The 25,065-nt window shown below is 47.1% G+C and overlaps 1 protein-coding gene across 8 annotated transcripts; it reads right to left on the reverse strand.

Annotated features, from left to right (window-relative positions):
* Positions 1 to 8,419: 8,419 nt before the first annotated feature.
* LOC100355015 (RNA-binding protein 4) lies at positions 8,420 to 16,077 on the reverse strand. Of its 8 annotated transcripts, none has more exons than XM_070068065.1 (5): positions 15,890 to 16,045; positions 14,580 to 15,000; positions 11,563 to 11,641; positions 10,948 to 11,232; positions 8,420 to 8,857 (listed from the first exon to the last, which is right to left on the reverse strand). In XM_070068065.1, exons 2-4 carry the CDS (start codon positions 14,989 to 14,991, stop codon positions 10,956 to 10,958), a joined length of 768 nt encoding a protein of 255 aa, XP_069924166.1. In that variant the 5' UTR covers positions 14,992 to 15,000; positions 15,890 to 16,045; the 3' UTR covers positions 8,420 to 8,857; positions 10,948 to 10,955. The 8 variants fall into 8 exon arrangements, with proteins under 8 accessions (XP_069924166.1, XP_069924176.1, XP_008271796.2 ...); XM_070068075.1 differs by having other exon boundaries at positions 15,747 to 15,970; XM_008273574.4 differs by having other exon boundaries at positions 10,948 to 11,641; positions 15,890 to 16,077.
* Positions 16,078 to 25,065: the final 8,988 nt, after the last annotated feature.

The raw sequence follows: 25,065 nt of genomic DNA on the forward strand, positions 1-25,065 counted from the left end.
AATATGGTCTTAACATCACTCTAAGCTTGAAGTCACATGAGCTACATAAATTATTATCTGATGAAAATCTGGACCAACAGGAATGTCAAACTATATACACAAGCTATGTTAAGTCTAATGTTTTAATGAAACCTGGAAAATAAAGCTGTTCTTGTTGCAGCATGAGAATGTACCGAAATTGGACCCTGCTATGGTTTGATTGTGTTCCCTGAAGTTCAAACCGACAAAGCAGCAGTGCTAACAGCTGGACCTTTTAAGAGGTTATCGGGTCACTAGAACTCTGGCCTCATAAATGGATTGTCAATATTCCAGGAACGGGTTCCTCGTAACAGGCTAGGCTTTGGTTTTCTCCTCTCTTCTCCTCTATGTGCTCTTTCTGCCAATCCATCTCCTGCATGGGATGATATAGCAAGAAGGCCTTCACCAGATGACGGATCCTCAATCTTGGACCTCCCAACCACCGCAACAGTTAAAATTAAGTCCCTGCTTTTATTTTTTAAGATTTACTTATTCATTTGAGAGGCAGAATTACAGGAAGAGGGAGAGAGAGGCCTTTCATCTGCTGGTTCACTCCTCAAATGGCCGCAGCAAAGCTGAGCTGATCCAAAGCCAGGAGTTTCTTCCAGGTCTCCCACACAGGTGCAGGGGACCAAGCACTTGGCCAACTTCCACTGCTTTCCTAGGTCATAGCAGAGCTGGACTGAAGTGCTAGACAAACCAGCACCCACATGAGATGCCAGCACTGCAAGCCATGGTGGCTTTACCTGCTACACCACAGTGCCGGCCCTGAGCTGTTCTACTTCTGATCCAGCTCCATGCCCATGTGCCTGGGAAAACAGAAGTTGGCCCAAATGTCTGGGCTTCTCCCCAGTGTGGGAAACTGGGATGGAATTCCTGGCTCCTGGCTTTGGTCTGGCCCACTCCTGGTTGTTGTGGGCATTTAGGGAATGAACCAGTGGATGGAGACTGATCTCTCTTCCTCTCTGTAATTTGGCCTTTCAAGTGAATAAATCTTTTTTCAAAAAGTGCTGAAACTTCTTATATTCAGAAAAGAATGTCTAATAATATAGTTTCATCCACCATCCACTTAAGTTTTACAGTAGTTGACAAATGTAAAACTGAGAAGAACCAGAAAAAAGGCAAGAATTTTCTTCTGTCCAACTGCAGAGCCCAAATATCAAACTCCTGATGTTATATGAAAAGGCTGGAAACTCAAATAAGATGTATTCAATTTCTACATGGCAAAACAAGTAAAAAACCGTGAAAACCACACGTAGCATTATCACCAAGAGCTATCTTTCACATACAATGTTCACACAATTAGGCGGACATCAGGCAGGGGCGGGCAGGCAGCTGAGCTGACGCCCCATGTCTCACATGGCAGTGCCTCTGAGTTCCAGCTCTGGCTCCAGATCCAGCTTCCTGCTCACACCCCCTGTGAGGCAGCAGGTGACACCTATGAAGTCCTTGAGTACCTGGTGCCCACACAGGAGACCTGAACTAGACCGAGTTCCTACCTCCTGGCTTTGGCCTGGCTTAACTTCATTGCTGTAGGGATTGGGGACTGAACCAGCAGATGCAAGCTAGGGGACTGGAGTTATGTGAGGAGACAGACACTATGGGGTCAGGTTAAAGTTACAGCCTGCAGCACCAGCATCCCACAAGGATGTCAAGTCTCATATGCTCCACTTCCGATCTAACTACAAATGGCCTGGCAAAGCAGCAGAGGCTAGCTGAAGCTCTTGGACCCCTGCATGCATGTGGGAGACCTGGAAAACACTGGCTTTGGCCTGGCCCAGTCCTGGTTATTATGGCCATTTGGGGAGTGTGCTAGTGGATGGAAGCTCTCTCCTTCTTTCAAATACACAAATCACTGCTCACTGCCCTTAAGAGAAACCCCCCAAAGGATCCCTCACCTCCTGCATGTGACATAGCAAGGAGTGGGCAGCCTGCAACTGGGAGAACCCTCACAACACGCTGGTACCCTGGTCTTGAACATCCAGCCTCCAACACTGTGAGAAATAAATTCCTGTTGTTTGTAACTCAGTTTTACACCTTTGTTACAGGAACTTGCATGTCTCCAACCTATCAAGCTGGGAGAAATGAAGAAACGCACTGGTAACAGTTTAAGGGAACATTTTTATAACCAACAGATCGGAATTAAACTGGAATGACTACTGAGGAAAATCTGACATGTAGCTAAATATAAAATTCAATCATATCTCTAGAAATACAGCTTATTGATAAGCCTGCATATATTTCAAATAAACATTTTTCATCTGACCTAAAATTGCCACTACTGGGACAGGCATTGTGGCACGGCAGGTAAGCTGCCATCTGCAGTGCGAGCATCTCATGAGGGCGCCAGTTCAAGTTGCAGCTGCTCCATTTCCAATCCAGCTACCTGCTAATGTGCCTGGGAATGCAGTGGAGGATGATCCAAGTGCTTGGGCCCCTGCTCCTACATGGGAGACATGGACGCAGCTCCTCGCTTCAGATCGGCCCAGCTCTGATTATTGCAGCCATTTGGGGGAACGACCTAGAGGATGGAAGACCTCTGCATCTCTCCAATAAATCTTTAAAAAAAAGAAAGAAAGAAAAAACCCTGCCAGTTTTTTTAGCTGCTGTTAAAATAAAGTATTACCTATTGAATTATGATGGATGTTCAAATTCCAGACACCTCAAAATGTCTTAAGATTTGATAACCTTATACTAATTCCATTCTGTAAATCTTTCTTCTAATTGAGGCCACGTATTCAAAGTCTGGTTCCATATCTTACATAGGCCATGCTAAACTTCTGCAGGGAACTTGTATGGGGGTAGGAGAGTGGCAGGTAGGAGAAAGATTTCCCAGGTTGCTTCTACAACTTTATGGGAATAACTTTTATTGAAGTTTGTTCTTAAGTCTATATAAATAAATCAGGACATCCTAATTCAGCTCAAGCCAGTTGGTAAAAAGCAATTTTCTTCCCCTTACAATAGCCTGAAAGAAACAAATCAGAATTAAAGTTCTATTATACTAAGTTCAATTTCAGTATTTCTTACACTGTCAAATTGAGAAGACCCACCTCGCTGCATACATGATTATAAATAATTAAGCATGTCAGATACAATACTGAAGGAAAACAGCTGGTACAGCCCTTGTGAGAAGCACCAACCCTTAGTGGACAGAATACTAGGCTTCCTCCTGTTGGTCTAGACAACTGAGCCAAAACCAGAGCAGTGATGAAAGGCTAGCTCGGCCTTAGGACCCCTCACTACCAGGCACCATGTCATCCTTTGGTCTCATCTCCTCGGCATAGACTACAATCCTACTCTGTATCTCAGGTGCTATATATTTTGCCATGTTAATAAAAGTCTCTAACCCTGCCAGAAGATTTACATCTGGTTAAGAGGGTAGAATGTTCACTGTGTTAAGCCATCATCATTTGGCCTAAGACAGAAAAGAGAGCTGTAAGCATGACAAAACTATTTCTATCAAAATACTGCATGAACATGGTTTAATAAAGCAAATAGTACCATAAGGAAAAGTGGTGCCATCCCACCCTCCCCGGAAGCCAACTGTTTCTTTTTGACAGTTTCTTATCTTTGTTTCTGAATAGGACTTCACAATTCCACATTTACCACTTTAAAATATTAACTACTATGAATTATCCACTAAGCTTAACTTCATCAATTAGTTGAAAATTACTAAATATTCAGTGCTACTGTGACGACTAAATGTCACAGTGAAGTCCTTGTGTCCTCCAAAATTCCTATGCTGAAATCCTAATCCTGCGGAGATGTGGCCTTTGGGAGGTAATTATGTCACAAGGCAGTGCCCTCAAATATGGGATTTGTACCCTTTTTTTTTTTTTGACAAGCGGAGTGGACAGTGAGAGAGAGAGAAAGGTCTTCCTTTTCCATTGGTTCACTCCCCAGTGACCACTGCGGCCTGCGCACCACGCTGATCCAAAGCCAGGAGCCAGGTGCTTCTCCTGGTCTCCCATGCAGGTGCAGGGCCCAAGCACTTGGGCCATCCTCCACTGCACTCCCGAGCCACAGCAGAGAGCTGGACTGGAAGAGGAGCAACCGGGACAGAATCCGGCGCCCCGACTGGGATTAGAACCCGGTGTGCTGGCGCCGCAGACAGAGGATTAGCCTATTGAGCTATGGCGCCAGCCGGGATTTGTACCCTTTTTAAAAAGATTTTTGTTTACTTATTTGAGAGGTAGAGTTACAGTGAGGGAGACAGGTCTTCCAACCACTGGTTCACTTCCCAAAATGGCCACAACAGCCGGAGCTAAGCAGGCCCAAAGCCAGGAGCTTCTTCTGGGCCTCCCATGTGGGTGCAGGGGCTCAGTGCTTGGGCCATCTTCTACTGCTTTCCCAGGCCATAGCAGAGAGCTGGATTGGAAGAGGAGCAGTGAGACCAGAACCCGTGTCCATATGGGATGCCAAGGTCGCAGTAGGATTAACCTACTGCACCACAGCGCCAGCCCCAATTTGTGCCTTTTTAAAAGAAAACTCCAGAGACGCATTATCCTTTCTGCCGTATGAAGGCAAGACAAGAAGTCAGACATCAAATCTACTGGTGTCTTCATCTCACTTTTCAGCTTCCAGCTGTGAGAAATAAAATCCTGTGTCTTAAGTCACCTAGTTTGTAAGTTCATGATTATTAAATAACTAATATTATTTTCTCTTTATTAGTCAACTGGCTCTAAACTCTCCAAATGAACCCAAAATGTCCCAATACAGTTAGTTTTTTGTTTCAGAGACATCCCCTCCCAGAACCCTACATCCTTTTACTTCAACCTGGACTACTGCTCTCCAAGCCAGGGCGGAAAAGTAGTCCTGAATTTTTAAAGATTTATTTATTTGAATGGCAGAGTTACAAAGAGGCAGAGAGAGAGAGACTGACTGACTTCCATCCTCTGGTTCACTCCCCAGACGGCCACAACAGCTGGAGCTGGGCCAATCCAGAGCCAGAGGCTTCTTCCGGCACCAAAGCCCCAGTCCTAGCCTTCTCATTTCCACCATTCTGAGAATGCCTTTGCCTCAGTGTGGGACCGAGTGTTAAGAACTTCACCACTGAGGCTGGCGCTGCAGTGCCAGCATCCCACATGGGTGCCAGTTTGAGACCTGACTGTTCCACTTCCAATCCAGCTCTCAGCTATGGTGTGGTAAAAGCAAATGGACCAAGTCCACATGGGAGATTTGGAAAAAGCTCCTGATTCCTGGCTTTAGATTGGCCCAGCTCTGGCCACTGCAGTCATTTGGGGAGTGAACCAGTGAATGGAAGACCCCTACTTTCTCTCTGCCTTTCAAACAGGTGAATCTTAAAAAAAATATATCACCTCTGAGCTGACTTAGCAACCTGAAACAGTACTTAATATCCAGCACATAAAAGGTCTCTCTCACCATACCACCCTCCCTAGAGTCTACTTTCGTGCTGATGCTGCTCTGGAGGAAGGAGTCGGGTTTAACTTTACTCCTGCCTCCTGCCTGCCCATCCCGCAGCTGCTGTGACCATCTGGGGTATGAACCAGCAGACAGATCCTGTCACTGCCTTTAGCGAAGCAGAGCCAACTTTCAGGTGGCTGCTAATCACACTTTACTGCAAAGACTGAACAGCAGGATGTTAACAACAAACAGCGTATTTTAAGTGTTTAGTCTTGAAACAACTGCACCCGTCCTGAGCTACGTGATGGAAGTATGACCTGGTCCATTTCCAAAAGCACACTGCATGACCCTCAACTCAAAAACACATTTGATTGGAAACTTAAAAACATTAACTTTAGGGAGTGAGTGGGCATCTGGCTTAGCTGTTGGTACCTGCTCACATCTCACAATGGAGTATCTGGGTTCAATTCCTGGTTCTGGCCCCTTGATTCCAGCTTCCTGCTGATGCAGGCCCTGTGAAGTAACCTCCCATTCACTTGGGAGACCTGGAACCACGAGTTCTTCGCTCCTGGTTCTGACTGTTCCAACCCTTGCATTTGGGGGGAATGAGCTAGCAGATGAAAGCACTGTCGGTATTTCCACTTTACTTCAAAACATCTAATGTTGAAAACTGCCAAGTTCAAGCTTTTTAAATCACCTCATAAACAATTTTAGAACTATTTTCCCATTGTTCTTAATGAAGCATTTTTTCACTTCAAAGAGTTAACCATCTAGTAAATATAGCATTAAGCTGGTCCAGATCCTCAGTGGCGAAGACTGTTCTTAGGTTATCTGTTACGAAGAGATCAGGCTCTCAAAGCAAAAATGACTTTGACAGATTCAAGCTAAAATTTTAAGCAGCTTTTTGTAATGTAATATATTATGTTCACATTTAATCTATATCACTTCAGAAAAATCCTTCAGTGACCATCCCCATTTAAACAGAATTCTCTACTTGACATTTTTGTGTTTCATCCCTCCCCTAAGTATAAAAATCCAGAACTTCCACAGGGTGCTCCAAAACGTTCTTGGGAAAAATGAAACTAAATGCCAGTTTCCATATCAGAGTGCTGGCTTGAGTCCCAGATGCTGACTTTCAATCCAGCTTCATGCCAAGAGACCTGGGAAGGCACTGGAAGTTGGCCCAAGTACATGAGCCCTCGCCACTCATGTCGGAGTAGGATAGTTCCTGGTTCCCAGCTTCAGCTTGGTTGAGAGCTGGTTGTTGTAGCCATCTGAGGATTGAATCAGTGAATGAAGAGCTGTCTTTCTCTGTCACCCTGCCTTTCAAATAAATTAATAAATCTTCACAAAAATTAAGGTATCAGGTCCGGTGTTGTGGTGCAACAGGTTAGGCTCCTGCTTGTGAACAGGCACCCCCATCAGAGCACTGGTTCATGTCCAGGTTGCTCTGCTTATGATCCAGTTCCTTGCTATGCACCTGGGAAAGCAGTAAAGGATGTCCCAAGTGCTTGGGCCCCTGCCACCCACATGGGAGACCTAGATGGAGTTCTGAGCTCCTGGCTTTGGCCCAGTACCGGCTGTTCTGGTCCTGTCACTCTGCCTTCCAGATAAATAAATCTTAAAAAAAAAAAAAAGACTTTATGTAAATTTTTTTCACATGGAAATCTATGAAAAAACTATGCATGAATTTCACAACTGTTTTTGTGCCAAAACAAGCCATACCTTTAACTCCATTTTCCCTTTTTGAACTACCTTTGCATGTGTTCCCAGCACCTAGACACCACCTTCCAAAATTATCACCCAGTAAAATATGTTGACACGAATTCTATTAACTTCTAGGTTTTGAAACTTTCCAACTCAACCATCAGACCTAGGGCTATAATTGATGTAAGTGCAGACCAGTGATGGGTCTGTCCTCTAAAGAAAAAGGATCAAAGTAGTACAACTGAACAAGAGAAATAACATTCATTGGTGAAGAGAACTAACCAAGCCTAGGTCTGCTAAGAATTAAATAACACAAAAAACATCTAACACAGGGCCTCACATACAGAAAGTATTTAATAAATTATACATCAATACAAAGGTGTTCCAATCTGAGCCATCTATGAATTAGAATGAATCAATCATGCAGAAGCAGTTAGTACAGAAATCTCTAGAAGGGCCCAAGACCTCCTTCACCTTCCATCACAACCCTCTCCTGGACACACAGTGGTTGCCATAACAGGCACTGCTTCTGAGAAATACCCTAACTAGACACAGCCCTATACATGTTGAATCTGGAGCAAGAAACAAGACACACAGAAGACAAACAGTATTTGATAGAAACATGTAACTTAGGAGGCAGTGGCTCTTCCTTACAATCAATCCCTATCCTCAACTGTTCAATAAACTAATCTAAAGCTCACTGCTGGGTCCTTTCTCTACCCCCATCACCTAAAGGCTACCAAGTACAAGTAAAGAGGTGTTAGTGTGCCCATCCAGGTCGTAGTCTTTGGATGCTGTCAGTTACACAAAGATGGTGAAAGGTATCACAAGGTATTATTGGCCTATGAAGTAGCAAAATGATTTTGAAGCCACAGATTAATTCTCCCATGACATGGAACCTCCTTTTCTTCCCCAACCTTTCCTCCTCTCAGACCTCTTCCCCTGGAAATTGATCAAACTCACTGTATAACCTGGCTGCTTGGAATGGTAGTTGTAGGAGCAAGTAATGAATGTTTCTTTAGCAAGGAAAAGACTCAACACCACTAGTAAGTAGAGTCTGTCTGTAACAAACACAGGCCAGTGGGAGTAGTATTCATTTGGATAAGGCTGCTTGCCTGGTCTGGGTTCTTCTATATAATCTCTTTTTTCCTTTGGCATCAAGTGCTATGCATAACACACACACAAAAAACCTGCAGTAATGATTACCAAAGCTGAGTATCTTTACTTCAGTATCCTAAATTTTATACCCTCCCCTTCTTCTCTCTTCAGTGCAAAAATAAAGAACCCAGGAACAGGCCCAAGCAAGAATTCTCTCAGAGCACACAAACCCTAAGTTGAAAAACCATTTATTTCACCAGGAAGAAAAAAGTGATCCAACTCTATATAGGTCTAGCCTTTAGGCCAAAAACAGACCCAGGAGCAGTGACACTCTCACCAAGGTCATTCCCAAATCCAACACCCACCGGAAGCAGGAGGCAAGGGAGGAGCCAGCACAGCCCCCACCAGTTTCTGCACACAATGAGGCCTGCTGGGAGAACAGAACATGAATGGGAAGCTACAGAGTACTGGAAGGGCAGAAGAACAGGAAAGTGGGCAGCAGAGAGGAGAGGAGAGGAAGAGAAGGTCTGAACTTAGCAAGGTTAATTAAGGTCCACGGTTCCTGAGGGACTGAACGCACAGAGCCGAGAACGTCCCGGAGATGGGGTACCACGAAGGGTGTATTCTCATGCACAACTGCAGCTGGAAGTTCAGCCCACACACATCCCACCTGAAAGAGAGCACAACACAGGGGCTTTACAGCAAAGCTCAAAGGGCTTTCCCACTTAACACTTCAAAGAACATCTTAACAGTATCTGTTAACTTGACACTCCTTTTAAATCTAGTTGTACCCTTCCCCAGTACAATAGTAGTCTCCAAAAGTTAAAAGAGCTTGAAGGCCAGAGGGTAACTGGGACGTTAACCCCAGACTGAGGTCCTTCTCTGAAATAGTGGATGTTCTTTCATGATCTTGATGTTAACATTAGCATTCCTCTGAAGGCAATTACACATTGCAAATGTCACTGGAGGACAAGGAAAAAGGGTAGGGTTCCAAATAGCTGCTTGGGGTGAAAAAGTCAACACTATGTGTCAATCTGGGAGTTATTGCCAAGGTCTGAGTTAAAAACCTTCCAAGGTCTAGAAACAAATGTAGCATCAACTGATCAAGTTTTAAGACCTGAGGACATCCAACTCTGCCTAGGGAAGAAACTAACTTTTCAAAGAGGGTGCCAGAGGGCATGTGTTAACTTCACATCAAGCCTTTCCAGCCCAGTCAGTCATCTCCTATCCAACGACCCTAGGCATTACCTCTGCCCTAACTGGAAAGATGACGGAGTATCACTTCAAGGATCATAGTAAGGTCTTAATACAACGGGAGCTACTCAAAACTTAGGGCATTAAGAATCACCCTTGAGTGAAATAATAATTTCAAAAACCTGGAGTCCAAACCTGGCAGGCCTCGGAAGAGAATATATTCAGGAAGAGCCAAACGAATCATAAGGCTCAAAATGTCTGGGAGAGGAAAAAGCCAGAGGACCCATGGCAGAGCTGGTGGTGTAAGAGCAGTAAATGCCCACAACTGGGGGAAGGTAAAGGGAGGATTTTGCTTAAGGCAAAGCTCCCAAACTTGGATTAACATTACTTAAGAGTAAAACCCTGAGGAAATGGAGAATGTCAAATTAAGCAACATGGAAATGGCTTTTTAAAGAAACTAAACCAAATGACGGCTATTATGGGACAGATTCAAAAATACGGCAGTGGAGTGGGCACTCTATTTAATCAATGAATCTCAACTGATGGGAGAAATTGGATTTTGGCGTCTATGCTAGACTTCTTTGTTGAACTTTGTAAAGGTATGTTTTCTACTCTTCTCCAACTTACCATCAAGTAATTGTGACAAAACTCTAACAGGCATGGGGTCAGTGTTGTGGCTCAGGTTAAGCCACTGCCTGCGATACCAACACCCTGCGAGTGCGGTTTGAGTTCCAGCTGCTCCACTTCTGATCCAGCTCCCTGCTAATGTGCCTGGGAAGGTAGTTAAAGAGGGCCCAAGTACCTGGCCCCTGTCACACACACACACGGGAGACTTAATGAAGGTCCAGGCTCTAGATTTTGGCCTGGCCCAGCCACAGCTAGTGCAGCCATTTGGGGAGCGAAATCAGCTGATAGGGAAGATCTCTGTCTCTCCCTCACTCTGTCTTTCAAATAAATAAATAAATCTTAAAATAATAATAATAAAAAAACCTCATGGGTACACTGTTAAGGAATGTCAGAAATTATGCTTCAAGACTAAGATGATGCCATTTTGGTAGTTTTCACAGTAACTGGGACCTAAGCAGTGATGACCAGTTAACTAAAGTTGCAGACTTTGTCATCAGAGGTCATATCAGACCTTTCATCACATGGCACAAAAGCAGAACAGGAACCTTGAAGAACTCAGTTATGTCACATAGTTAGAAAACTCAACAAAGGCTCTGAGAAACAGCACACCTGAGTCTGAATGTCTGAGTCCCAGGTTCGGTTCAATTATAGCACATAGGTGTGACCCAAGATTGACCAGCACACCAGTCTTTTATTTTTCTAGACACAAACAATCACACTGACTCCTACTACCAGGAGCCTTGGAAAAATAGCCAAGAGGGCCAAGGATATTTACATGTTTCAAAGTTAGGCAGTTAGGGCTTCTCCCTAGCCTCTGAACCATGCTAGTAACCTGACCCTAACCCTGCAAAAGCAAGCAAGCAGGGCAGCCTAATTGGAGCCCTTTAGGCTGCAGGAGGGATGGCAAAACCAGAACAGGAGACACCCCACCGCTCTCACCTCAAGCTTTAAAAGGCTGAGTACCGCGCCCGATCCGCATACTGCTCCCGCTCATACCGGGCCATGTCGTACAGGGAATTCCGCGCGGCTGCTGAAGCTTGGGACAACTCACTCTCATGCCCGTAACCGTAGCCCTCTCCAACAGTGGGGACTGGGGCTGTAGCGCGACGCAGGGGGCTCCGATCCCGCCCGTAATATGAAGTGGAAGCTGCAGTAACAGCAGCAGCGGCTGCTGCAGCAGCAGCAGCTGTGGCAGCAGCAGCTCCCGAGGTCGGCAACAGGTGTCTATCGTAGGGATCGAGAGAGGTGGAGGTGAGGTGACTGGCCATGGCTGTGTTCTGGACTTGTGGCAGCTGGGACAGGGTCTGCTCTGCGTAATTATACGCGGAGGCAGCTGCAGCCGCCACTGCCTCATAGGACCGGGCTGCACGGCAGCGCTTGTAGTAGGCATCGAGCGCTCCGTACGCGTTGTTGTAATACAACGAATCCCCATAGCTCATGGTGTAAGGTGTACGCACTGCTCCATATTGCTCATTATATTGCTCGGTCAAGTCTGCCACGCGGCCCGAACGATCTATCGGACACTCTTTGGACCAGTGCCCCTCTTTCCCGCACCGATAGCAGCCGCTCTGGTCTCCCATCCCGGGCGCAGTCCTAAGCCGGCTGGTGGACAACTGCACGTGCATTCGTTTGCCTTGAAGAAACAGACGCAAGAAGGGTTGCTATCACTCTTAGTCATAGCCCCAGCCCCTACCCCAGACACTGGTCATAGCAATGGCTTTAACGAGACAACTCTTATAACAGGACTCACCGCCGCCAAAAAGATTTAAAACTTAAAAGGCCTAGTAGGAGTATGGATGCAGTATAATGATCTGATGTCAGGCAAAGATCAAGCATGTGAAGAAATGCTTCAGCTGTAACACTGGCTTAATGCTAGTAAAGGAGCTACTGTTGCTCAAAAGCAAACACCTCTTCCACTGCCAGGTCAGCGTGGGCAAACACCTCACAGTGGTCTGACGTCAAACAAACCACGTTTCTGCTACCTCCAGATCTTCACTAGGACGACTCCATTAGGCAGCAGGTAAAGGCCAGTTTCCCACTCTGCTAAAACTCAAAGAGAATGGAATAAAGACTAAAGTTACCACCATTTAAGTGTGATCTGGAGTGAATCCATGGCTAAACATGGCAGGCAAGTTTCAAGGTAGATCTTAGGAAAAAATATTCATGAACGGGGGAGGTGGAGATACAACTCAAGTTAAAGGACGTCCTTTCCTCTTAACTGGGTCCTTTACAATTCCTTGTTCTGGCAATCTTTTTAGTAAACATCCTTTACAAGCTGACAGGCAATTCTAATAACCTTCTAGTAGGGTCAAAGGACAGCAGGCTCTTCACAAAATGCTTGAATTTTCAGAAAGACTATAAATCATGGAAGAAAGAGTCGAGAAAGTGGAGCATAATAAGCAATTAGTGGACGAAGCTACTCAGTTTAGTGAAACTAAAATACCTTTGCTGTGGGACATCCTAAGAACATGTACCTAATACTATTTTTCTTTGAAAACCATAATTTGTATTCTGGGAATGAAAAACATTTCTTCTGAAAACCCAACAAAAGCAAGCGGAAACTTTGTGTGGGGGGGAAGCTTTAAATTTCTTCAAAGAATCCCTTCCCCCCACCATGATCTACCTACCAGTTTACTGCTAAGCAAAATTAGAAGGCATCCTTATCAGCAAAAACTATGGCAATTAACTTTGATGCACCTAAGCATACAGATGTCAGAGAGAACAGTTAAAACCAAGGGGAATCAACAAATGGGACTTCCAACAAGAGAGGAATGGGGTGATTACAGAACTATACCTGCAAAATTAAATTCAGATTCTGGGAGGCTAGAAAATATAACAAAGAAAGGGGAGGGGAAGGACAAAATATCCAAAAAGTCTTGGCTTAAAAATTACATGAGGTAGGTTCAGGATGCAAGATATTAAAAGGGAGCCTTAAAGTACTACCCTGTGTCTCTGGTATTTGCTTAACAGGGCATTTTGGCACCTAACAAAAGCAGAGAAAACAAATGCAACCAAGAAACTATGCACACTCATGACAAAGATCAAATAAATAAATAAAGCCTTAATGTAATTAAAAATGTTAACATTATAATGGCTTAATATTTTCCTATAAGGAATATAGGACAAAAACGACTAATCACAGGTTAGCATCAAACTAAGCCAGCGTTCTGATGGCTGGAGTTAAGAAAAATAATTTTCCCTAATCAGACCACATTGTCCTCACCTTACCCATATAATCACTATAAGCAGACATTATCTATTCTATCACTAGGTTGAAGTGTGGAAGAATGTCCAACAATTAGATATCACACCTCAACCCTCCATAAGAACAGTGTCTGCTCCCAATTAAGTTGTTGACAAAATAATCTTCAACTTGCCAATTAAAAAAGGAAGGCAAACTAGACCTGAGAGACCTGTGGCACTTAATTCCTTAATAAGGTATAGTACTGCCTGTGGCACAGGGCACTCATTCCGTGGAGGAAGGATCGTCAGTCCTCCAGCTCTAAGATGGACCCTAAGGGCGAGGAATACCAAAGATGCATCATGGGACTGCTCAGGAAAAGACCCAGCCACTACTTTGTTCATGCTAACAGGGTCAAAACATGGGCTTGAATTACAGCCATTAGATAAGGGAATACACTATAAGTTGGAAGCTAACCACAACCAAAGGGAAAAGGCTATTTTCCACAATGGAGACCAAAAGGGGACAGGGGAACAGTTGATAGGCTCCACTGGCAACTCAACATGGCTAGCACCCAGTAACTGCTACTCTTGCCACAGATTTTAAATCAAGAAAAAAAATACTTATCTTCCACATCATTACCCATGCTGCCCTCCAGACACAAAAACAACTCCTCTAATGAAGGCTCCAAGGTAACACCCACCTAAGTGCTCTACTCAGGGATGTCAGTCAGCCCACTGTCCACACCAAGGAAAAGACATGCACTACTGCCCACTACAATCCCAACGCCTCCTCCCCAGAAACTCGAAGCCAGCCTTTGAATTCCACAGTGGCTTATCCTCAAAAAGCAATCCCTTGGTTCAAGTATACTAGAAAAGCAACTAGAGCAGTTAACTCCTAAAGACTAGTTATCTTACTGAGATGCGAAGTTTTGAGAAGGGAGGGAGACTCAGTTTTCTGCTCCTACAGTGGTGCTCTACCTGCTCTTTCCAGGTTCTTCCTGTGTCAAACAAATCAAATGTTTGATACTGTGCAGAGGTGCGGAAATCAGAGTGAAGCACGTTGCAATGTGCTCCACGGTGGGGGGAGAGATGGGGGACAGGGGGACGACAGGGACACGGTAACTGGAAAAGTCTTCAGAGAAAAGGAATTCTGCACTGGCAGGCTCAGGTGCCTTATGGGCTTCAGATTTAAGTCCAATGATTTTTCACCAAGAGACTTCATCTGCTAAGGTAAAGCCTCTAAATCCCAAAACCCTACATTTTAAGAAGTCCACCACCCACACTTAATTCTTGATCAGCCAACAGCTGGGCCTGCATCTCTACCCCAACTTCTCCCTTCACTCCCTTCACAGCCTATGTTCAGCTCCCTCTCCAAAACGGGTGTTCACCTTGGAACTCTGTGTTATCAAGGCCCCTGATGGCCTCCACCGCGTCCTCCGCCCGCTCCATGTGCACGAAGGCATAATCCTTCACGATGTCACACTCGATGACAGGCCCGTACTCCTCAAACTTGGCCCGCAGCTCCTGGTTGGTGCACGTGGGGCTGATGTTGCCCACGTGCAGCTTTGTAGAGGTTTTGCTCTTGTTCTTGCTGGCTTCCACGTTGATGTTCACGCCGTGGAGCTTGTAGTGGTGCAGGTTGCGGATGGCATCCTCGGCCGCCGTCTTGTCCTCGATGTGCACGAAGCCGTAGTTCTTGATGATGTCGCATTCCAGCACCTTCCCGTACTGCTCGAACAGCGAGCGGATCTCCTGCTCGGTGGCCTCCCGGGGCAGGTTTCCGATGAACAGCTTCACCATCTCAACAGCCTGGAAGACAAACAACGAGATTTCTAACAAGGCCTTCAACTCACATTATTTAAAGTAAATAAATACCGCGCTCTCCTTTCACGGCACACGTCCCTCTCACACATACGCAAAATCATCCCTCCACACCACAATCACAGGAACTGAAGTGAAAAATGCCTACTCAACACCCACCACAGAACTTCTAAGATCAGGAAGAGGTCACTGGGGAGGTCCGTAATGACAAAGGATTCAGTAAGCGCTGCACTCCCTCAACTAGGAATGAAAGCGAAAGGAAGCAGGAACAGCTGGGAAAATGGGGCTTTCTATCCACCCTTAGAACAATCAGAAACGGTGAAGTCTAACTACGAGGGCTGCTGACCCCGTAAAATTAAACTGGCTCTTCCTCTCGTAGTACCCGAAACCACCACTTCCGGAAGAGTCGACCTTCTAAGAGCTACTCTAGGAGCGTCTTATAGAGCAAGTCGGACCAAACGGCGAGGCGCTGGGGCGGTAACGCCTCTCTCGCCTCCTGCAGGGCACAGAAACGTAGGGCCAGAGAAGGGGGTTTAGGAGTCCCCCGACAATAACTCTCAGGGCCTGAAAACTGCTCAGAATGGAGTCCCAGCTGCTAAACCTGAGGGAAGCGCGGCCGCCCGGTAGCAATCTCGAGGTACGAGGCCGGGCCGAGCGGCTTAGAGGGCGGGGGGAAGGGGAAAGCCAGGTATTCTCCCGGGGCCGGCGGTGGGGGAAGGGCGCTTCGGGCTTACCGCGCAACGCCGAGGACAGAGGTCGGCTCTCGGCGACGGTGCGGAGGCCGCGACCCCACCAGGACACCGCCGATGCCCAAGGGAGCGAGACAACAGTGAAACAGAGCGAAAGATAGATAGCGGAAGGGCTCGGAGTGTCTCACCGCACGGAAATCAGCAAGGCCTCCTCCTCGCGGCGCGGACGCTTCTGACAAAACGCTAAAATGGCGGCGGCCGCAGCAGTGACTCTGGGTAGAGGGGGAGGTGAGCCTACCACCGGATTGGCCGTTCTATAAAGTAAAGGGCAGGCGTTCCCGAAGATCCTCTTCCTGATTGGCTACCAGGGACGCCAATTACCTGAGAGGCCGGGAAGAGGTGGGAGCGTCAGTAACCTCGGGGCTCTTACGCGAAAGCCAATGAGCACCAACCTCACGAAGCCGAAGTCACTGATTGGGTAAGATGTCGCCGAGAGGGCGGAACTACAAACGTGGGCTTCGCCGGCGAGGTCCGGCCCGCCATTAGGCGGAGCGAGCCACGGCCCGGGTGCGGCAGGCTGTAGCTTCATGGCGCCAACTTTGTTAGACTTCCACGCCCCACTTTGGCTTAAAATCCCCTCCTTTACGCCCCCGCAGCCAGAACACTGTTGAACAATGTACGCAGGCACAGTCGCCAGTAGGAACACGAGCAGAGACACACCCCCCCCCCCCCCCGAGGAAAACCCACCTTTCATTTTGGCTGGTAATTCGAACCGGGACCCCGGAACCCTCCCAAATTAAAACGACTTTCACGAAAAGATGGAGAACGAACCTGAAAACAGTGGACCCAATTTCAATTCAGGTGTGGGGGCCCGGGAGTAGGCCGGGCCAGGTGTGGGAAGACACACGTCCCCCTCCCCCCTAAGGAAAAGACTGCAGCCGCAAAGGTTTTGTTGGTTTTGTTTTATTGGGCGCCATCAGCCAGAGCTGTCGGTAACCCCCTTAGAATCGACCTTGGAGGGAAAAGGCCTGGTCACAACTTGCTGCAACAGAACACAATCAACAGGGCTTCTTCAGCGTCCACTCCCCCGGCACCTTCTCTTCTCGCCCTCTGGCACGTCACAGAACCCCAAGACTGCGGCTGTGGAGGAGGGAGTTAGGGGAGCAGGTGGGGAGCGCTGCATGCGAACACGAAACAGGAACGAAACAGGCTAAGAGCAGTGACCTGTCTGAGCCGGAGACCCCGGAAGTAGAGACGACACCAATACAACGTGCCACCACCCACAGCAGCCAACAGAGGGGGAGAGGCAGCTCAGGAGAAGTCGGAATTCTGGTAAAGATGAGGGGCAACTGTTCAGGGAACTGCGGCCCACGTCAGAGGCCTGGGTTCAATCCCCAGCTCCAGCTACTGCTACTGCAGACTCGAGGTGACGTGACAGCACAAGCAGTTGGATCCCTGCCATCCATGTAGGAGACCTGGGCCAGGTTCTCCGTTCCTGGCTTCAGAGTAGGCCCAGCCTCAGCCCCAGCCATTATGGGTATTTGGAAAATGAACCAGTGGATAAATTTCTATCCGCTGCTCAAAATAAATAAAAAGTATTCAAACTCAAAATGTTTCAGGAGTCCAGTATGAGAAAACTGGCCTGGAACTTATTCTAGAGTAGAAAAAGTTCCTTAAAAATACAAAAAATTTAACATTACAGATGTGCTGGTCACTAATCGTGGTCCATTTCATTGTAGATTCTAATTCACTTCTGAGACTGATTAAAAGCCACAAGATTGGAAGAGACCAATTCCATGTTAGAGTCAGCGGCATGTGTCATCTGCAGGGGGCAAAATTAGGAAGTAGTCATAACTTAGCAGGCACAAGGAAACATGGAAGGTATAGAAATCCTCTCATCTCCCTTCAATTTGATCTTCCAAATGTTTTGTGTCCCAAGAGCCCTGTGATTAAAAAACACCTCCAAAGCACCAAAGCATATTAAGTCCATTCACTACATGAAACTAAAACTCCCTCCTGGCCCCAAGGGAAGAGACTGGGAAGATAAATTTCAAGATCAAAATTCATGCTTGGGTACAGACTTCAAGATTACTGACTTCCTCATGCCCCCCCAAATCAAATTACTTGATTTACATTCTGAAGACCCACTAGATGTCTCATCGGCAAGCTCATTAAACCGAGCCACATTAAATCCTGTCCCTGCCTTTTTTTTTTTTTTGACAGGCAGAGTGGATAGTGAGAGAGAGAGACAGAGAGAAAGGTCTTCCTTTGCCGTTGGTTCACCCTCCAATGACCACCGCGGCCGGCGCACCGCGCTGATCCGAAGGCAGGAGCCAGGTGCTTCTCCTGGTCTCCCATGGGGTGCAGGGCCCAAGCACTTGGGCCATCCTCCACTGCACTCCCGGGCCACAGCAGAGAGCTGGCCTGGAAGAAGGGCAACCGGGACAGAATCTGGCGCCCCGACCGGGACTAGAACCCGGTGTGCCGGTGCCGCTAGGTGGAGGATTAGCCTAGTGAGCTGCGGCGCCGGCCAAAATCCTGTCCCTACTTTTTAAAACCTATTAAAATTAGGGAGGTGGAGAATTTAAGTTCCTCTCCCTGGACCGTAGACCCTACCTAATCGGATTCTTGGCTGGAGTCTCCCCATCTGTTCAGCACCACTCCTGCCCTCCAACTATGCTACAGACCAACTGGCCTCCTTGTCCCAAGTTCGTTGACTGGAATCTTCTTTCTTCAGTGGCTAGTGGCCACACCAAGCAAAGGCACCCTTCACTCCAACACTACCTGAGAACTCTCCCAATACCCTGTTATTTTCCCCAACACTCCCACCAACTGAAATCCTATTAATTCAGCCATTTTGTGTCCTTCTAATGCCCTAGCAAACAACTGTCCTACAATGGCAGGAAGTTTGTCTTACTCCATACCACATCCTGTATTAAAACTGCTCCTAGCACATGGTAGACACTCAAATACTTGTTACCGAAGTTAACAGACTAATGAATGCACAAGCTAACTCCTTGGTAATCGAAAGAAGGGAAATGACCTTTCAGTCAGTGCCAGGTGAAGAGCGTGGATGCTGGTCAGTACTGAAGACATTCCTTACTCACACCACCTCGCATTTTCCAGTCTCTCAATGAAGTAGGTGCCTGAAAGCCAGAGGTCACCTGTGCTCACATCTTTTGGTCACCACTTTGACAAATGCAGAATGAAGCTTTGAAGTAAAGAGGTTTGTACTGGGGCCGGTGCTGTGGTTAGCAGGTAAAGCCGCCACCTGCAGTGCCAGCATTCCATATGGGTGCCAGTTCGAGTCCCGGCTGCTCCACTTCCGATCCGGCTCTCTGCTATGGCCTGGGAAAGCAGTGGAAGGTGGCCCAAAGCTTGGGCCCTTGCACCCGCGTGGGAGACCCAGAAGAGGCTCCTGGCTCCTGGATCGCCACAGTTCCGGCCATTGCAGCCAGTTGGGGAGTGAACCATCGGATGGAAGACCTCTCTCTCTCTGCCTCTCCCCTGTGTAACTCTGATTCTCAAGTCCTTGCAAGTGCCAGCATCCCATATGGTATTGGTTCGAGTCCCAACTGCTCCACTTCCGATGGCCTGGAAAAGCAGTAGAAGATGGCCCAAGTCCTTGGGCCCCTGCACCCACGTGGGAGATCCAAATAAGCTCCTGGCTTCAGATGGACCCAGCTCCAGCTGTTTGTTGCAGCGATTTGGAAAGTGAACCAGCAGATGGAAGACTTCTTTCTCTCTTTGCCTCTGCCTCTCTGTAATTTTCAAATAAATAAAAATCTTTAAAGGAAAAAAGATTGTTTTTATGGGACGGTGCTGTGGCATAGTAGATTAGGCCTCCCGCCTGCAGTGCCGGCATCCCTTATAGGTACCAGTTCAAGTCCTGGCTGCTCTACTTCCGATCCAGCTCCCTGATAGTGGCCTGGGAAAGCAGCAGAAGATGCCCCAAGTGCTTGAGCCCCTGCACCCAACTGGAAGACCCAAATAAGCTCCTGGCTTCTGACTGGCCCAGCTCCGCCTTTGAGGCCATTTGGGGAGTGAACCAGCAGATGGAAGACCTTTCTCTCTCTGTAACTCTGCCTCTCAAATAAATAAATCTAAATAAAAAGTTTTTAATTAAAGGCCAACTGGGGTAGGTGTTTGGTACAGCAGCTAAGCTACCACTTGAGATGCCAACACACTATATTAAAGTGGCCAGGGTTCAAGTCCCAGCCCTGCTTCCAATTCTAAGTTCCTGCTACTGCCTGCCCTGGAGGCGGCAGGTAATGGCTCTAGTACTTGGGCCCCTGCCACCTATGTGGGAAACACAGACTGAGGTCCATGCTCCTAGCTTCAGCCTGGCCAAACTAGCTGTCACAGGTATATGGGAAGTGAATCAGTAGATGAAAAATTCTCTCTGCTGCACACATTAGGGGAGTGCACCAGCAGATGGAAAATTTCTTTCAAATAAAATAATTTTTTTGTTTTAAAATTTAAAGCCAATTAAAGACATTCGGCCAAATCCTCCACCTGAGCATCCCTATTGAGAAAGCTAATGAACAGAAGACTATTCAACTCTCACCTTGCCTGGATGAGCACCTTATCTGGATGCCATTTTGGTGGCTCTTAATTTGTCCACCAGGCTACCAAGTCCCCAAGAAGTGACTTGGTTCAAAGTCATCAAGACAGGGGCCAGCACTGTGGCATAAAGGCCACCACCACCTGCAGTGCTGGTTGCTCCACTACCAATCCAGCTCCCTGCTAATGCACCCAGGTAAGCAGCAGCAGATGGCCCAAGTCCCTGGGGCTCGGCACCCATGTGGGAGACCTGGATGGAGCTCCTGGCTCCTGGCTTCAGCCTGGCCCAGCCCTGTCCGCTGCAGCTGTTTGGGGAGTGAATCTGCAGATGGAAGACCTCTCTCCTTTCTCTCTGCCTCTCAAATCAATCAATATTAAAATAAATAAATAAATAAATAAAAGACAACTGACATTTTATCAGAGCCAAAAACACATACATATTCTGGCTGCAAACCTTCAACAAAATATAATTCATATAATTGACAGATGACAGCCTGGATTCTTTAAAGGGGATTGAGGGACAGATCCAAATTTAGGGGTAAACAATGTCAGTGAAAACTACTTAAGACATAAACATTAGTTTCATGCCCTTAGGGGTGAAAATACTAGGATACTTCAAAAAGGTCACAGAAAAATTGCATTAAAAATAACGTATTCTCCATGAACTTTTTGAAAACTCCTTTTATACACCTAGTAACAAATGAGTTACAGGTCTGACAGGACTCAAATTGAAAGCCACTATTCTATGAAGATGTTCATGAGAACCAGCAGCTCAAATGAAGTGGGCTTCCCAGGCTTCTAATCCCACTGCCAGCTATATATACCTTTCTTAGCCTTCCTTAATGTCTTTGCATTTCCCCTGCACGTGGACAATGACCTTTCTTCTCCATAACTCTAAGAAGCTGATCTCAGGACAGTATTGCAAGACAAGGTGGCCACACTGATGTGGTCCAACAGCCTGGAGGTCCTTCCCGTGTCCCACGCATCACAGCAACTCACCGTCTTCACTGTGAACCCAGGTGCTGCACTCACACCACTGTGTGCTCCACGAGGCCATCCCACCCTTCCCAGAACGTTCTAACATTTCTATGAGGTGGCTAGCACGTAATACGCAGCAGGAGGCCCTTACTTGTGTCACATTTGACCCTCCTGACAGCAGCATGGAATGATTACAAGCAAAGTTCCAGACAGTTCAAATGGCTGGTTCAATTCCTTGATCCACCATTTTCAGCCATGTGACCTTAAGATATTTAACCTACAGCTTCAATTTCCCTATTTACAAAAGAGGCTTGGAAATAAACACCTAATTCATGTGGATCGCCACGGTGATTAGTCTATGAAAGACCCTTTTAGTGCTGCTTAGCACTGCAATGAATGCTATTATCCATCCCCCTTTTATAAACGACAAACCTGAGGTAGAGCTGCTGACAGGTCCAATGCCACATAGCTAGGAGGGGTATAGCCATCCCTCAAATCAGGAAAGCAGATTTCAAACAGTCGGGGCAGGCATCTGGCACAGCAGTTCAGGTACTGTGTGAGACATCACATCCCAAACTGGAGTGCCTAGGGTGAAACCTGGCCCTGCTTCCGACACCAGCTTCCTTCTAAAGCACACCCTGGGAGCGCACAGATGGCAGCTGAAGGAATGGGTCCCTGTGCCACCCATACAGGAGAGCTGGGTTGAGTTCTAGTCTCCTGGCTTTGGCCTAGCTCAGTCCTTGCAGTTATGGACATTAAGGGAGTAAATGAAGAGATGGAATACCTCTGTCTCTACCTTTCAAATAAAATAAAAAACAACCTTTAAGATTAAAAAAGTCTGGCTGGCGCCGCGGCTCACTAGGCCAATCCCCCACCTGCGGCACCAGCACCCGGGGTTCTAGTCCCAGTTGGGGCACTGGTTCTGTCCCGGTTGTCCTCTTCCAGGCCAGCTCTCTGCTCTGGCCTGGGAGGGCAGTGGAGGATGGCCCCGGTCCTTGGGCCCTGCACCCGCATGGGAGACCAGGAGGAGGCACCTGGCTCCTGGCTTCAGATTGGCGCAGCACGCCGACCATAGCGACCATGTGGGGGGGTGAACCAACGGAAGGAAGACCTTTCTCTCTGTGTCTAACTCTGTAAAAAAAAAAAAAAAAAAAAAAAAAAAAAAAAAAAAAGATTAAAATAGTCTATGTCCAGTCAGGTGTTAAATCAAAACTCTATAAAGTAGTCTCTTAGTAAGGACTGCCACATCCTCTCCTCATCTACCACGGGCCAAGCACTGGTTACTAACTAACTGCTTCACTGAGACAGTCCTGCTTCCCTTTCCAGGCTGGACATTTTTCAAGGTCAGCCCAAGCTACCTGTGCCCTGCATTTCAGGCACTTTAAATACATATTTTAAATGATTTAGAACTAGATATGAAACCCAGGTTTAAGAATTTCCTCTGGAAAACTCGACTGCTTAACCCTTCATGACATTTTAAACTTAGCCATTTTTTAATATGCTATCCATCTCATCTCTATCCCAAACTCCCATTACATAGTATACTAGTCCATAATCCTGGTAAATCTTTTTGCATTACAACCACTCATCCCATGTTATAGTCCACTTACTTGGCTTGACACGGCTTCACAGGACAAAATGCACGGAAGACCACGATCTGCAGACTTCTGATATAACTGAGGGGTATGACTAAAAAGGGAGCCTACCTGTAGAGGACGAGCCTTCAGTGATGATCCTAGTAACTCCATTAAAAGACGGGGCCCCAGACCTACCCCAAACATAATTTAAAACAAGGTCAAAATCTCAGAAGAGAGCAGACTGACAAGGCTAGAAGCTTCTACATGGTCTTCTTTCAGGAATAAACCAACTGAAACGTCTCCAATGAAGGCCAAGTTGTAGAGGTGAATGGTGTATTAGCTGAGTGATCCAGAGACACACTGAAAGCCCATGTTCCCAAAATACACATTAAGTGTCTATCCTCCCATTCACTCAACCCAACTCTTCCCAAGTTACAGGACGCTAGAAATCGGAAAGCCATAAAAAGCGAAGTATAAGGAGTGGGTTATGTAAGATTAACAAAGGTGGCACAATTTAAATCAAAAAGAGGGGAGAGAGATTTTAAAACAATCTGTAAGAAAGAGGAAAATGACAAATGATTTAGCTTTGTGGCTCCTTCTGGCTTTAACAACCAGAAGCCTGAGGGCTGAGGCAGCAACGGCAACAGGACCTAAAGATGACAGGTGGTTAAGGTGATCATCTAGGCCAGGTCATTCTGAAGAGTTGGGGCTGCAACAGAGAACATCAGCAGAGGCCCTGTTTTGCAGGAACCATGGTATTGGACAGTGACTTAGCCCTTACTGGAGAGAGGAAAATGACAGAAAGCCACACTGACGAAGAAAGAAATACTGCAAATACACGGGTCACAATCATAAGCCTGCAGTCAACCTTCAATACTGCAGAATAACCGAAGCTCAGCTTATTAGCTCGCCTCTCACAGATCACTCCACCACCGCACAGGAAAAACAAGAAACCTAGCCACCTCCTCCTCCCATTGTTCCTCAGTCCTGCAAAGAAATGCAAAGGAGCAGTGAAGCACCTGAAGGCGAAGCAATGAGCAGGAGAAGCAAAGAAGAGAGCGATGGCCCCAGGACTCCCTGATCACCCACTGGCACCCCCAAGTAAGAGCTCACGGTCTGAAGACTGATGTTTCTGCACGCCGGGCAGAGGGAAGCAGATACCTGGGGCAAACTACCCTGCAGCAGGCAAGCTCACACGTGAAGCTGATGGAGGAAGAGGACAACCCACCTGGCACGCCACGAGACTGACACACCTCCCCAGATACCTTACCCTAGCAGGCCACCCAATCAAGTCTCCAGAGCCCCTCTCCCCAAAGGAGCATCAGTTTTTCCTGTTGCCACCCACCCAATGGTCCTTTATTTGCCCATCAAGCCGAAGCCTCCACCTTTTCCCTGGTTGGAACTTCCATGTTTTTTTGTGCTCAACCCCCAACCCAGGAATAAAAGCATAGAAACAGTCTTCCAATTTCCACCCAACCCCAGCACCCCGACTTGGTTATGCTTGCACCCCACCCCTTCCCACAGTCTCTCATGACATCTTCAAATATAAACCCATCAAGAAAACATCTGAACACCCTAACCAATGGAGACAGGGAAAGGAGTCTCAGGTGACTGATGGCAGGGTTGGCAGGACGCAGGAAGGACGCTCCATGGTGAAGTTCAACAGGCGAAGTACCAGGTCTACGGCCAGAACGCTCCATACCTGTTTCAAATTCTCCCTGCCCCTCCTTTCTCCAACCACAGGGCAGTAACAGACACTGACATCTCCCCCAACCCACAATGGCTCCTTTGCTGATGCCGGCTCCAGCATTCACTCAAGCCCACTGCCTGCAGGATCCACTAGCTTTGTAAACACCACAGCAGCCCATTCCCAACCTATTTGAGAAGCCAAACCCCAGAACCACCCTGCTGGAGCACAAGTTGTTCCTGAACTGGGGAAAAGTCAGGGAACACGGTCAGCCAGAGGCAGAGGAAATGGGCTTTAGTCGCTGGATTTCGGTGCTCAATTAAAGCTGACAGCCAAGGAAGTCCAAGACTCTTGAGTGGACTCTGCAGTCCTAAAGACGCAGGCAGGCTGAGCACTGACGAGCTAACCCCTCTGGGCAGGGAAATCGTTATCCCCACGTGCACACCCCTTCTCTCCCCACCATGGATTCTTCCAGCTGCCTCCGCTTTAGCTGCCATGTATTCCTGGATGTCAACTGACTCCTCTGACACTGAGTGCAATCAAGACAATGACAACCAGG

Source organism: Oryctolagus cuniculus, chromosome 1 (genome assembly GCF_964237555.1).
Source record: "Oryctolagus cuniculus chromosome 1, mOryCun1.1, whole genome shotgun sequence".
Taxonomy (NCBI): domain Eukaryota; kingdom Metazoa; phylum Chordata; class Mammalia; order Lagomorpha; family Leporidae; genus Oryctolagus; species Oryctolagus cuniculus.

Excerpts from the sequence above, each read along its gene's own strand:
- LOC100355015 (XM_008273574.4), bottom strand. The coding sequence starts at position 14,991 with ATGGTGAAGCTGTTCATCGGAAACCTGCCCCGGGAGGCCACCGAGCAG. Across the intron at positions 11,642-14,579 it reads TGATAACACAGAGTTCCAAG|GCAAACGAATGCACGTGCAG; the intron begins GTGAACACCCGT and ends TGTTTCTTCAAG.